Here is a 14,728-nt window from a genome sequence, read left to right as displayed (position 1 = left end):
TGCGTAACAATTCCTTTATCCGCATGTTACATTATTCACACCAGACCAGCAATGCCACTAATTGTTGGGTGTGTGGTCGACTCCCCCCTTTCCAGACACCGAAGGGAGTTCTGCCACTCTTTCCTTATCCATTTTCACATAATGGTTCGTGTGGAGCATGGTCCACGTTAACGTCATCATCAAATGATATGTCCTTTCTGAACAGTACATGTTTTCCAGACAAGCAAGGTCTTCCCCACAGAACAGGGTTAGATCTAGAAAATGAAGTTTATAATCTAGGTAATTATTCTTCGAATTTCATGGTCCTGAATGTTCAGTCTGATTCTACTCCAGACTTACCTGCTATGTCAGTATTACCAGTCAAAGGCGAATTATGTGTCCGAAATAATGGTTCCGTACATGTAGGCCATAGTGATTGTACTACTATTGTCAAGTATAGTGACAGTAGGAAATCTATTTTCAAAGCTTCACGTCATTCTTATTTTGTTTGTGGTCAGACCGCATATGTTCGTCTGCCCCTCGATTGGGATGGTACCTGTTACATTGCATTCCTACTGCCACCAGTTTTCCTAGCCCCACCTGACTATCATAGGAATTCCCACCTAGTACATATGAGACACAAGAGAGACCTCCCGATTGTCGATTATACTGAAACTGCTCTAGAACAATACATAGATATCAATAAAGGTGTCTTCCCTTATTTAGGTACTGTTGTAAATAGTAAACTGATACGTAGATTAACCAGAACACTCGAAGCAGTAGTGATTGAGACTACCTCTGCTCTAGGTAACTTAACCGAAGAGCAATCCTTTATGAGAATTGTCGTGCTCCAGAATCGTCTCGTCCTTGACGTCATACTGGCCGATAGGGGCGGGGCATGTAGAGTCATCGGATCTAGTTGCTGCATTTTCATTCCTAATAACGCACCGTCTGTTTATTCAGCTATTACCAGACTCCATAATATTGCCCATATGTTACACCAAAATCCAGGCACCTGGACATGGTCCGGTTGGTTCTGGAATATAATTTCCGCCTGGGGATGGAAAGTATTGTCATTTCTGGGTATTGCAGTAGCGATCATATTCAGTTGCTGCCTCTGTATACAATGTGGCCCTGCGATTTGTGGCATTTGTGCTACCTCTTGTATTCCTAGTCCCAAGTCCCGTCCTAAATCCAGTTCCAAGAAAATTCAAGACGAGCAAATGATACTGTATGAAATGATAGATGGTATCATGAATATTGATGTTTCCTGATGGAAACGTAGTGACAAGGAGGGAATGTGGAAAAGTAAATTTTGCCATGTTCTGTGTCCCTACGTGTTCCCCATCTTATGTTATGTGTGCATGATTAATATGCATATGTATTCCCCATGTTTGATTAAAGACGCAATTACAGTTGTGTCCATCTCTAGTATGCCAGTTTCCAGTTCTCGTGAAAGCTACGAGTATTAGGCCTATGTAAAGTTACGTTGCCACGTTTCTCAGTGTGCACGTTATTTCATTGAAAAGTCCCCGTTTCTAGGCCTCAAAAGGGCCCGGACACCAGATTCAGCTCCTGTCTCCTGAGCCCTCGCTGAGGAGCGATACAGCCCCCACCTGTATTCCTGACCCTTCACTTACTTCCTGCCTCACAGTGCCCGGTTCAGCCTGGCTCTGCCTATGAGTCTGCCAAGAGTATGTTATGATTCTAGTTATCAGTTCAGCCCTCCTTCTCTGCATTCCTAAGCTACTGAATCGCATCAATAGTTTCAGTCATCGTCTAGCCTTTACGTCTCCATGTAGGAGAAATACTGTATTAATGGTCATTTAATATTCTTCAACACGCACTACATGTAGAATAATGCATGCACCAGTCTTAGAGTCTGTTAGCCTTTACCCCGATAACTTCTGGATTCTATCAACATGTTCTCTAAACATCAGATACTAGATAGTGTTAGGTCCATGTCGCCCTGACTCTCCAGACTTCAGTCTCTGCTCCTAGCGCAGAAGTCATAGCCCCCAGCTTCTCCTAGTAACACGTCATTGTCAGTTTGCGCGCACCATTAGGTTAGAGGTCCCGGCTCCTTAGGTAGCCCCCTCCATGTTTCCGCCCCATTTATGACATATTCTGTTACGTTTACATCACATGTCTATGTATATGCCTCCTGTTACACCCACTTTCACCTTTATCTTTCGCGACTGCTATTGACCACACCCACTGTTCCGCCTATTGTATGTATTGCAATGCAACTGTTTTAGTATATATGCTTGTACACTGTTATTAAATGTTACGCCAGTCCAATCCTGTCCCCGGCAGCGCTGCCAGGAGCTGCCATCCTATTCCTGTGCAGGTTGTCCTGTTCCTGTCCTTTATGCTGTATTAAACCTGCAAACTCCTACTACCTCGAATCTTGACTCTTATTTATTGAGCCATCTGTTATTGCTATGTCCAGTCAAACCTAGATCCGGTATTATTTATTTATATACCACAATTGACTAAAGCACTTTGTACATTCACTGCACTTGAATGGCTTTTCTCCTGTGTGTGTTTGCTGATGTCTTTGAAGGCTTGATAACTGACTAAAGCACTTTGCACATACACAGCACTTAAATGGTTTTTCTCCAGTGTGTGTTCGCTGATGACTTTGAAGGTATGATAAATGCCTAAAGCACTTTGCACATTCACAGCACTTGAATGGTTTTTCTCCTGTGTGTTCGCTGATGATGCCTTAATGCTGAAGAGTCGCGAAAACTACTGTCACATTCACTACAATGATAGGGTTTTTCCCCCGTGTGTGTTCGCTGATGTCTTTGAAGGTGTGATAATCGACTAAAGCTCTTCACGCATTCACTGCATTTAAATGGCTTTTCCCCTGTGTGTGTTCGCTGATGTCTTCGAAGGTTTGATAACTCACTAAAGCACTTTGCACATTCAGTGCAGTTGAATGGCTTTTCCCCCGTGTGTGTTTGATTATGTCTTTGAAGGCTTGATAAGAGACTAAAGCACTTTGCACATTCAGTGCACTTGAATGGTTTTTCTCCTGTGTGTGTTCGCTGATGACTTTGAAGGTATGATAAATGCCTAAAGCACTTTGCACATTCACAGCACTTGAATGGCTTTTCTCCTGTGTGTGTTCGCTGATGTCTTTGAAGGTTTGATAACTCACTAAAGCACTTTGCACATTCACAGCACTTGAATGGTTTTTCCCCCGTGTGTGTTCGCTGATGACTTTGAAGGTGTGATAACTGACTAAAGCACTTTGCACATTCACAGCACTTTAATGGTTTTTCTCTTGTGTGTGTTCGCTGATGATACCTTAATGCTGAAGAGTCACGAAAACTACTGTCACTTTCACTACAACGATAGGGTTTTTTCCCTGTGTGTGTTCGCTGATGACTTTGTAGCTTTGATAAACGACTAAAGGTCTTCCCACGTTGATTGCACTTGAATGGTTTTTCTCCTGTTTGAGTCCGCTGATGATACCTTAATGATGAAGAGTCACAAAAACTACTGTCACATTCACTACAATGATAGGGTTTTTCCCCCGTGTGTGTTCGCTGATGACTTTGTAGGTATGATAATTGACTAAAGCTCTTCACACATTCACTGCATTTAAATGGCTTTTCCCCTGTGTGTGTTCGCTGATGTCTTCGAAGGCTTGATAACTCACTAAAGCACTTTGCACATTCAGTGCACTTGAATGGCTTTTCCCCTGTGTGTGTTCGCTGATGTCTTCGAAGGCTTGATAACTCACTAAAGCACTTTGCACATTCACTGCACTTGAATGGCTTTTCCCCTGTGTGTGTTTGATTATGTCTTTGAAGGTTTGGTAAGAGACTAAAGCACTTTGCACATTCAGTGCACTTGAATGGTTTTTCCCCTGTGTGTGTTCGGTTATGTCTCTGAAGGAGTGATAACTGACTAAAGCACTTTGCACATTCAGTGCACTTGAATGGTTTTTCCCCTGTGTGTGTTCGCTGATGTCTTTGTAGTTCTGTTAACCTACTAAAGCTCTTAACACATTCACTGCATTCAAATGGTTTTTCTCCTGTATGAGTTTGCTGATGACGCCTTAATGCTGAAAAGTTACGAAAACTACTGTCACATTCACTACAATGATAGGGTTTTTCCCCTGTGTGTGTTCGCCGATGACTTTGTAGATATGATAATCGACTAAAGCTCTTCCCACATTCACTGCACTTGAATGTTTTTTCTCCTGTGTACGTGTGGTGATGAGGCTTGAGTAGTGATGTCAAACTAAAGCTCTTGCTGCATGTGTATGATTCTTCTTTCTTGGTTAGTATCTGTGGGTCGGGTATATATTTGTCTACATCCCATGACTGCATTTCCTGATGGAACAACATGGCTGATAAAGCACTTGTGTTTTTCTCACACACTTTATATGTGTGCAGTATTTTGCATGTTTGCTCTGTTTTAAAAATAAAATGCAATAGCCACCAAATATTTGCCACGCTCCTAATACGTAGAAAGCGTCTTTGTAGGCGATTGTACCTTTAGATTGGATAATGGCTATGTACACTTGCGGGTAAAAATGTATCTTCCTTTTGGCCGCTGCAAATTAGGACAGTCTGTTGTATTATAGATATAAGAACTCCTCTTTCCTTTACCCGTCAGTTGTCTGGCTCCGCTCTGTTGTGCTCTTCTCTGGTTACTGTGGTTTGTCCAGAAAGAGTTTACAATTCTCCTAGAGCACGGAGTGATGGCTTGTCATCATTTTATAAAACAGAGCACTGTGGTAATCACATCATACTGATCCGATGATCAAAGCTGGTGTTGGACACTTGTTTATACAGGAGGCGGTTTGTTATTGTTGTTGCCTTAATTTTCCTAAGGTAATTTCTTTGTCTTTTGGCATGGAGGTGTACAGCTCAGTCTCTTACAATCACTGAACTGCCCTTGATGCTTCATCCGGGATCTGTCAGTGTGTGTGCAGGTTCCTCTGTCGCCGACTGCGCTGATGTTTTCCTGAATACTGAAGCTCATTATTTCTGCTGTTATTGAAGATTCACCGCATTCGCTTCATTATTGATGGTCATTTCACACATTCAAGGCTTGTTTTCTGTTGGATGTAAAGATATTTATAATTACTACATTGAAACATAATTGAATGAGAATTCACAATGTTTAACTGGTTGTAAAAGACATTTCAGGGGAGATTTACCAAATCTATACGCAATGCAGCGCAACGACCCCCCCTCCCACGCGAGGCTACGATGCATTGCGCGACAGGGAGGGAGTAGGAGAGCACCATATTTTCAAAGATATGGCTCTCTCCTTCGCTTTCCCTTGCGCCGGCACTGATTACAGCAGCCGTGCGCCATTCACACACCTTAGCACCAGAGCGCTAGGGTGGCTGTGTGTGAGTCCAGCATCGGTTTTGTACAGGAAAGACACACTTCCTATACAAAATACTATGTCTAGACATGAGGGAAAGCTTTCCAAATTTCTATGCGTGTTGCACAGTGCAGCACGCATGCAAAGTCAGAAAAGGAAGGAGAAATGAAAGCATTTCTCCTTCCTTGCACCTAGTTTAAAAGGGTACAGTTTTTTCACGCTAACCCAATCTACTGTATTTGGTAAATTGGGTTTAGCGTGAGAAACCATGGGTGTTTGCACGGGAACGCCCATGAATCACCCTTGGCAGGCCCCCAAGGTGTGAAGTAACGTGAAGCAGTGCTATGCGATGCTTTACATTACTTTTCCGTTATTTGCTGGAAAGAAAATTAGGGAAAAAATGTTTGCACTGTTTTGTGCCACTTTAGTGACGCAAACACGGCCCAAAATCTTAGTAAATTTCCCCTTCTTTACCTTCTTTGAAACTTTACAAGGAATATTTCTTCATACACAGATATTTAACTAAAGTTCTGTTGATCAGGTGACATCTTATTAATGTCTGAAAAGGAGGTGCTTTACCAGTTTTCACACAGTAACTTAGCAAAGTAAGGGCGCTCTCGGAGAACCAAAGTACTTGAGGTTTTGCTTAAGATAGACTCATATGTGTTTAACCATGACCTACCAATTTGTGAAATAGTGCCCTTCGGGAATCACTAAGTAAATGTATGCCTCTCTACCCATTTTTGTCCAAGATCAAGGGTATTTACAACCATCCTAAAGTTGTAAGTAAAACTGTGCTTTTAAAAATGGGCCCAGACTGTGGTGATGCGTCTTTAACTAAAGATTCATTCCTGCGGCTCCTGGAGTGTTGTTGATGCGTTACCAGGAGTGTTGTTGATGCTATGGAAGGAATGTTCCCGACAGTTACGTTCCTGGTGCAGTTGGATGAGTGGTGAACTAATCTTACCCTAAGCCTACCGATGACTCGAGAGTTTGATTTCCACATGGACATTGCCCCTGGGGAGTACACAGCACCCACTCTCATGGACTACTCACCAGAATGTAACGTGGCCAAGTAATAACCTTTGGAAAACGTAGTTCTGCGTTCATCAGACTTAAACTGTTTAGTACTAGGCAAATCCTACTCTCTCTGTGCCTCTGTCCCCTGATCTGACAATGTGTGCACCTCGAAGGACGCTGGATGGAAGAAATAAACATGAAAGGCACGTTCCCAGCACAAACTACCAGCATGGATTTCGTATCGGCATCTCTAAAGGTAAACACTGTTGAAGCAAAGGGAAGGGTATGACCCTCAAGGGCAGTGGTTCCCAAACTGTGCGCCGCGGCACCCCGGTGCCCCATAATGAGGTGCCAGGGGGTGCCGCGCACAGTCTAGGGTGACCAACCGTCCGTAAATTTCACGGACCGTCCGTACGCCTTTTGTCTGTAATTTTGGCCATCACAGGGAGCAGCGCTGCTCCCCTGTGAGAGGCCTCACCCCCGCTGATGGAGCCGCCTCGCACTCATTCAGGAGCACAAGAGCAGCCCCACCCGCCCATTATCATTCTGTGTGGGGCTGATTGCCACAAACAGAATGACAATGGGGCAGTCTGGGGTGTTAAAGCATGTGGTGGCGGCCTCCTGCCTCAGTGTACAGACGGGCATTCTGTTAGATGAAAGGTAAAACTCCCATGCTGCAATGATAGAAAAAAATGTTTATTTAAAGAAGCCTATAAAACAAGTTAAAAAGAACGGGTTATAGTTCTTTTTCTGTCTCGTCATTTTAGAACTGAAGTATTTTCAATATTATATTCAACAAAGCCATGGTCGCTGCTCTTTTATTTTAAGGAACTAGCAACCATTGACAAAGACAATAGTCCTGGCTTGTTGTTGGTGTAATGATACTTGCTGTATTATATATCTGGATGCAATGACAGAAATAACATAATACCTGTCGGGCGCACCACTATGCTAAGAGCAGATTTTTAGCCTAGGTGTTTTAAACTACGCTCTTAATTACATCCAACACCCCCTTTGAAGAGACCCCCCCAGTTTTTTGACACCACTTAAAGCCCTGGAAACAAAACCATGTCACAGTCACCTCACGTCCTGGCACTGTATATCATGAGTGACTCATGACTTCTACGTTTTCAGTCTGCCTATGTGCAGGGGCATAGTGAACTCTCCACCCCCCACCCCTTGCTGTAGTTCGTTCTTGATAGGCCTCTTCTGTCTGCGACTCTGCAGACAAAGGCTAAGCTCATAATGTGAAAAGGTGGGTGAGTAAATAAGTGAAGGAATGTCTGAATGGCTGGATGGATGACTGAAAGGATGAATGGATGAATGAAAGGGGGGGAATGGATAGATAATGAAAGGATGGATGGATGAGTGGAAGTATGGATGAGAGAAAAGGTAAATAGATGGGTGGAAGGTTGGATGGATGGGTAAAAGGGTGGATGGGTGTGTGAAAGGATGGATGAGTGAAAGGGCAGCTGATGGGCGAGTAAATTGGTGAATGGGTGTGTGAAAGGATGGATTGTTGGATGAATGAAAGGGTAGATGATGGGCAAGTGAATGGGTGGATGGATGAATTGATAAGTGAAACGGTGAATGGATGGATGAGTGAAAGGGTGGATGTAAGGATTGATGAGCGAGTGAAAGGGGGAGATGGACAAAAGCATGGATAGATGAGTCAAGTGAAAGATGAGATTAATAATTCAAGCATTACAACCATTATAATACCTTCATTGCGTCCCAATTACTTTAAGGAAGACAACAGGAGGTACATACCCCCCACCCACCCACCGGTAAAAAAAATATGGCGGGGAGCCACGGCCAACTGCCGAGTAGGTCAAGGAAACCACAGGTCAAAAAAGTTTGGGAACCACTGCTCTAGGGCATAGGCCGCTCACTAGAAAAGGACGACGAAGGACAGGACAGGACTCTAATAGGATAAACCGATCCAACTAAAAAATTAGGCCAACATGGCAGAAGGTGCGACGCAGGCATTCACCCAAGAAAGGGTTCAAACCGGACCCAGACACCATGGCACACAAGCAAGCAGCAGCAATACAGGAAGTCTCCAAGGACACAGATGCTGGGTCATGAGAAACCTGAGCAGGGGTGCAAGAATGCTTCGCCATAGCACTGCCGTGGGGGGGCGGGACGGGGGGCCTTGGGCTCGCCATGGACACGCTTTCCCTATACCAGACACTATACCACAGGCCTGGACTGTCGTTGGGTAGGCCTTGGACAATGTTCACCAGTTGGGGTTTCAAAGTTGGGGTTCGGGTGGGGGGGGAGGGGGGGAGACGAGGGACTCGGTGTGTTCGGTTTGTTAGGGCGGAGAGTAGGAGAATAAGGGGAGGCACTAGGCCGGTACTTGAGCGAGCTGCACTTACACCACCTTATGGCTGACAAGCCGATCCAGATCCTCACTCTTAACGTAAAAGGACTCAATAACACGATCAAGAGAAGGGCGATCATCTCCTTCTTAGAACGCTCAGAGGCGGATATATGTCTCTTCCAGGAGACGCACTTATTAACAAAGGACTGGCACCGCATGAAATCCAGGGCTTTCCCACATCAATTTTACTCTTCCACTTCCGAGAAAAAGGCTGGGGTGGCCCTTTTAGTAGCCAAACATTTCAAAGGACGGGTGGGAGGCAAGGTGGCAGAAATTAAAGGCAGACTCCTGGCCCATACTGTCTTGATAGGTAACATGACGCTCACGGTGGGGTCGCTCTACGCGCCCAACTCCAAACAAGAGGCCTTTCTTAAGGGAGCGCTCTCCGATGCACTGGCAGGGGACACGAGACACCTCCTGATGGGGGGACATGAACCTGGTCATGGACAATGAGGCAGATAGATCGGGGAAGAGATTTGGTGACACCGGGGCGATTTCCACAGCTGGGAGGCAATGGTTGGCCGACAGTGGGCTGGCAGACATGTGGCGCGAGATACACCACTCAGGGGTACACTTTCTACTCACATGTGCACCACACCATTTTCTCGGTTCCACAGAACTGACCCTCATGGTAAGGGACGTAAAGGTTACTCCAGCAGCCTTATCGGACCATGACGCGGTGGTCCTTCACTTGACAGTCCCAAGTACACCACCACACAGGGGCAGATGGCGACTCAGGGAAAATCTACTCACCCGCAAGGAGGTCCAACAGCAATTATCCCTCAGTATCTCTGATTACCTAAGCAGGAACGACACAGGGGAGGTGGCTCAGTCAACGGTTTGGCGGGCGTTGAAGGCGGTCATCCGCGGGGAACTGATGGCGATTGCGGCAGCGGATAACAGGGAGAGGAAAGAAAGGCGTCGGGAACTAGCGGAGCAAGTGTTGGAACTGGAAAGAGTTCATTGCCGGACAGGGGCCCCCAGAATATGGTGCAAGCTGAAGGCAGCCAGGGCACAACTAGCGAGCCTAGATTTGGACAGGGCGGAATATGCGGCGCTCCGCCTCCGCCACACGTACTATGTGGGGGGGGACAGAACGGGCCGCCTGTTGGCTAGCAAGCTCAAAGCCAAGTCTGTCCGGTCCAAGATTTCCGTCATTCGAACAGAGGGCGGGGAAGATGTTAGAGAGGATGACCGAATCGCGGACGCGTTTAGAGCTTTTTACGGCAAGCTCTACGCGGCTGACCCTGCGTTAGATCATGCAGCAGGGACGGCATACCTAGAGACTGCAGGCGTAACGACTGTGAACGAGTCGAACGCCTGGGCATTAGACGCCCCAATACGCCTCGAGGAGGTAATTTCAGAGATCGCCAGACTCAAACCTTTAAAGGCACCAGGGCCGGATGGATTTTCAGCCGGCTTCTATAAAACTTTCTGCCCCCTCCTGGCGCCAGTACTAATGACATTATTCAACTCCTTCTAAGGCCCGGGCTCGATTCCACAGGAGATGTTGGAGGCGGACGTTATAGTCCTGCCGAAGCCAGGCAAAGACCCGGCTCTATGCGCAGTGTACAGGCCAATATCACTCCTTAACGTAGACTTGAAGTTATTTACGGGGATCTTGGCCGCGCGACTGGGGCCCTGTTTGCCGGGAATTATAGAGCCCGATCAGGCGGGCTTTGTGCCCGCCCAACAGAGTGCGGATAACACCAAACGCCTGATGCACGTAATCGATAAGGCTCACTTTAATGCCTCAGATGTCCCTGTTGTCGGTCAACGCCGAAAAGGCGTTCGACAGGGTGGACTGGAAGCCTCTCGATAACACCCTGGCGAGATTTGGCCTGGGGGACAGGTTCCGAGCCTGGGTAGCCAGTTGCTACGAATCTCCCCGGGCGACGATCAAGGTGAATGGGGTGAGCTCCGGGCCGTTTGATATTCGGCGCGGCACACGGCAGGGATGCCCGCTCTCGCCACTGCTGTTCGCCATATATGTAGAACCCTTCGCCCAACATGTCCGGGACAACAGGAACATCACGGGACTCACATTCGGGGGAGAGGAGCAGACCGTTAGTCTATATGCAGACGACATCCTAGTCGCAGTGAACAACCCCAGAATGTCGATTCCGGCTTTCCTGTCGGAGATGGAGCGGTTCGGGGCGATCTCGGGATTCAAGATGAACGTAGGGAAATCAGTGGTTCTTCTCCTGGGCAGCAACATCCGCCACTCCAACAGGGGGACGCTCTGCATAGGGGGGCTGGCTGTGTCCACTACGCTGCCATATCTGGGCATTGAGCTTACGCCCTCAACGGCCCAGACGGTCGAACTCAATTACTCCAAGCTCCTCAAGGGGACATCTCAAGATGACGACAGCAACCGCTCTCGTGGTTGGGCCGAGTGGCCGCTGTTAAAATGTCCCTGTTGCCGAAAGTGCTTTATCTTTTTCAGACCATCCCAGTCACACCCCCCCCCTCCTCCTGGGCATGCTTAAGAAACTGCAGGATACCTTGCTGCAATATGTCTGGGCCCATAAACACCCCCGGCTCCGTCGCGACCTGGTCACCCGGTCGACAGCGGAGGGCGGGATCTGAGGCGCTAATTTCAAGCGGCTCAGATGCGATACCTCCTGGAATCGTCCCGACCTCTTTCCGAAAAGCGATGGCTCTTTCAAGACAGAGCAATGGCGGGCATGCCGCTGTGGAGGGTCCCCTTCCTGGCGAGATCGGACAGGCCGGCTTACCTTAGAAAGTCGCCCATCACCAGGACACTCCTCCAAGTATGGGACGCGGTCGCGGTCCCACGAGGTCTGACAACCTTTCCTTCACCGTTGATGCCCCTGTTGGACAACCAGGCGTTCCCGCCTGGGGCACATCCCGGCTCCTTTCCCCAATGGCGACAGACCGAGTGTCGCTCCGCGGTACACTTGTTCGACCTGCAGGGCTTTATGACGCTAGCCGCGATAAAAGGGGCGTACGGGATCAACAAACCTCATTGCTTGCAATACTTCCAATTGCGGCATTGGCTTACGCAAAAAGATGTTGAGCCCCTGGTCGGCCGCCCCCTCACCCCATATGAGAAATGGCTTCTCGCTAAATCCAAGGATTCCGGGGTCATTACGGAGTTATACAAACTTCTAGCTCCGACACCTCCAGCGACGAGATCTGCGGTCCAGAAAAGATGGGAGAAAGAACTAGGACGCACACTTTCGGACAGGGAGTGGCAAGACATCTATTACCGGGCGCACCATACGGCGATAAACACTGCCAGCAAAGAGTCAGCGGTGAAAGTGGCCTACTATTGGCACCTGACACCGGCACGCCTACGTCAGGGTAACCCACGGAGAGACCATACATGTTGGAGGGGATGTGGGCAGACAGGGACCATGCTACACATACTTTGGGAATGCGTAGAGGTGCAGGAATACTGGGACGGGGTACTCAGGGATATCGACAAGTACTTTGAGACAGAGCTCCCCCGGTTCCCGGCGTATGTGATCCTGGGTCTTCCCAATAAACTCATGTTCCCTCTCAAATCCATTCGGGGGAAACAAATGGGACTTGCACTAGGGGCTGCACCACAACACATCCTCTCCTTATGGGGCTCGCCGAGGAAACCTACTCACATAGGGTGGCTACATCGACTATGGTACATAATGGGGATGGAGAGAATCCAGGCTTCGCTCACACAGACATCCGATTCTTTCAAAGAAATATGGCAGCCTATCCTTTCCCTGTTAACACAAGAATTTAATGAGCTCACGTGCCCCAGGTACCTAAGGGTCCTAAGACTATCGGATGAATTCCTCACTACGACAGTGGAGGGTAATGTGCAGCCTACGACGAGTCCTCTAAGGCAATCGCCGCAGACTCACCAGAACACACCGGAGGGAGGGGGGAGCGGGTTGAGGGGGATAGGGGAGGGGAAGCTGTTGGGGTTAGGGAGGGTCACAGGTGAGGGACGGATATGAGAGTTCTAGCTCGCACTGACTACTCAGATCTCCGCCTAATCAGCCTACATGGACGCATAACATTCTTCCGCACAGCCCTACAATGGGAGGCATGTGCGGTTTGCGTAGAGGGATTCAGGGAGCAAAGTTATGGGGCTTCACCTGTTGTATTGTATTGCTTTGCTGAACTCAATAAAAATAAATTTGATTAAAAAAAAAGAGGCCAACGTATTATTTATCACCTTAATGGTGCAAAAGACACTCTCGAATTAAATCAATACTATTCGAAAGATCAATGTTTGATTTAGAATAGAGGCATTGCTGTGCTGCAATAAAAGAAATCACCGGCAACAATAGCTATTCCCACAACAAAATGTACTTATTTCAAGTTTGGCTTGAATATTTTACAAAAAGGGGACAAAGTGACAACTGATAGACAACATTATGACGCTTACCAATGTGTCTTATAAAGGTTACTGGTAATTTCAGAACAACACAAAGGTTAAGGAAAAGCAGAAGTATCAAGGTAGACAGTGTATCCGCAAAGGCGGACAATAACCCCTTATTTATAGTGACAAACATAACCACCGTCTCCAGGTAGGAGCGCCTAATTACAAAAGACCTGCTAATACGGTGAACGACTACAGCGCATCAAACTGTGAGCATGACATTGGTCTATTAAAACATTTGAATTCTGCGTTTGTTCTTCTCGTTAGGTTTTGATCCTGGAAGATATAGGCCGATGGGTTTCGGGCGTGTGCTTTATGCACGTGTAGAAGCCATTTTCTTTTAATTATACCAAATGCTTGAAGATTCAGGCCCTGTTAAGCTGACATAGCATCGCCGCACAAGATGTTTGGTTCTCCTCCATTAAGCTTCAGTAGAACTGCTTTTGTAACACAAGGCTTGCTCAGGAAAGCTACCGGAACAGAGGAACAGGCAGGCTTCGGCAGAAGTATTTCAGCATATCATGATTAGAAACATTTCTGGTACGTGCTAATGATAAGCAAATTGTTTCATGACACAGTACCCAGTCTGATATCTTACATTAGAGTGGAAAGTTCCAGAAGCTGCCCACTTCAGACACGTGGTCAGTAACAGTATGTATTGGACCATAAATGGTATAGTGCAGCCTAGGCTTTTGCTAATTGGTCAAATAGCCCATGCTTAATTTGTGCTACGTATGTTAAGATGCTGCATCTTCTTGTGGTTTGGGCATATAAAAGCTGTCAGAAACCTCACATCTTTGGACACTCAGTGGCTCTGCTGTCTGTCTCCGTGCTGCACATATATTGCATTGTTTGTTGGTCTCCAATAAATTCTGCTATCTTCTGTGCTGACAGAGAACTGCATCTGTGGTATTATTTCTCATTCTTTATTTCAGTTACCACACACACTTCAGGACTTCGCGGAACGAATGTCACCCAAACATCGCACCTTGTTGAGGAGGCCATTGGGGTGAGAGTTGGCCACGTAAAATGGAGCACCGTGATAAAAGTACTGTTCGAAGAAGCACTGGGTTTACCAGCTTCTCAAAAGGGCATGTCCTCTGTTTCGATAGCTGTCCAGAGGGCCAGAGACCTGGGTGGGGCCATCAATGTAAGCAATGTCTCGGAGCCGCCATGGCTAATTTGTAACTCCTGGGTCAGTTTGCTTGTGTGGTGGTGGCACAGATTCGTAGCATGCTGATATGGTTGGGTAGTGAACATGATCCACAAACTGGCATGTGGACACTCACGTAAATACAGATGCAGCAGAGACCTCATGCTACTGATAATTGAGACAGCACAGACCACTATTCTAATAGAAATGCGAGAGATTGAGGAATTAGAAAAAGCTCTCCTAGATAGTAATGCCGTTGAAGAAGCTAAGAAGAAAATAGATTAAATAAATCAGGATATGAACGGGTACTGCGAATACTTAACAAACCGCAAAACCCAGAAACTGAGGAATGATATTAATAAATTCACCCAGGAAGTAGTATATCCCTTTCTGAGGAAAGATTATTATACCGAGAAGGAGGAACACAATAGAAATGGAGGCC

At 46.9% G+C, this 14,728-nt stretch overlaps 1 protein-coding gene across 1 annotated transcript; it reads right to left on the bottom strand.

Annotated features, from left to right (window-relative positions):
• Positions 1-2,584: 2,584 nt before the first annotated feature.
• On the bottom strand, positions 2,585-4,625 carry LOC144805818 (uncharacterized). Its single transcript, XM_078672295.1, has one exon. The coding sequence runs from the start codon at positions 4,341-4,343 to the stop codon at positions 2,661-2,663; it is 1,683 nt and encodes a 560-aa protein (XP_078528421.1). The 5' UTR covers positions 4,344-4,625; the 3' UTR covers positions 2,585-2,660.
• Positions 4,626-14,728: the final 10,103 nt, after the last annotated feature.

The sequence above is a fragment of the Lissotriton helveticus genome (assembly GCF_964261635.1).
Source record: "Lissotriton helveticus chromosome 1_1 unlocalized genomic scaffold, aLisHel1.1 SUPER_1_unloc_28, whole genome shotgun sequence".
NCBI classification, from domain to species: domain Eukaryota; kingdom Metazoa; phylum Chordata; class Amphibia; order Caudata; family Salamandridae; genus Lissotriton; species Lissotriton helveticus.
This window is presented reverse-complemented; position numbering and strand designations above follow the sequence as displayed.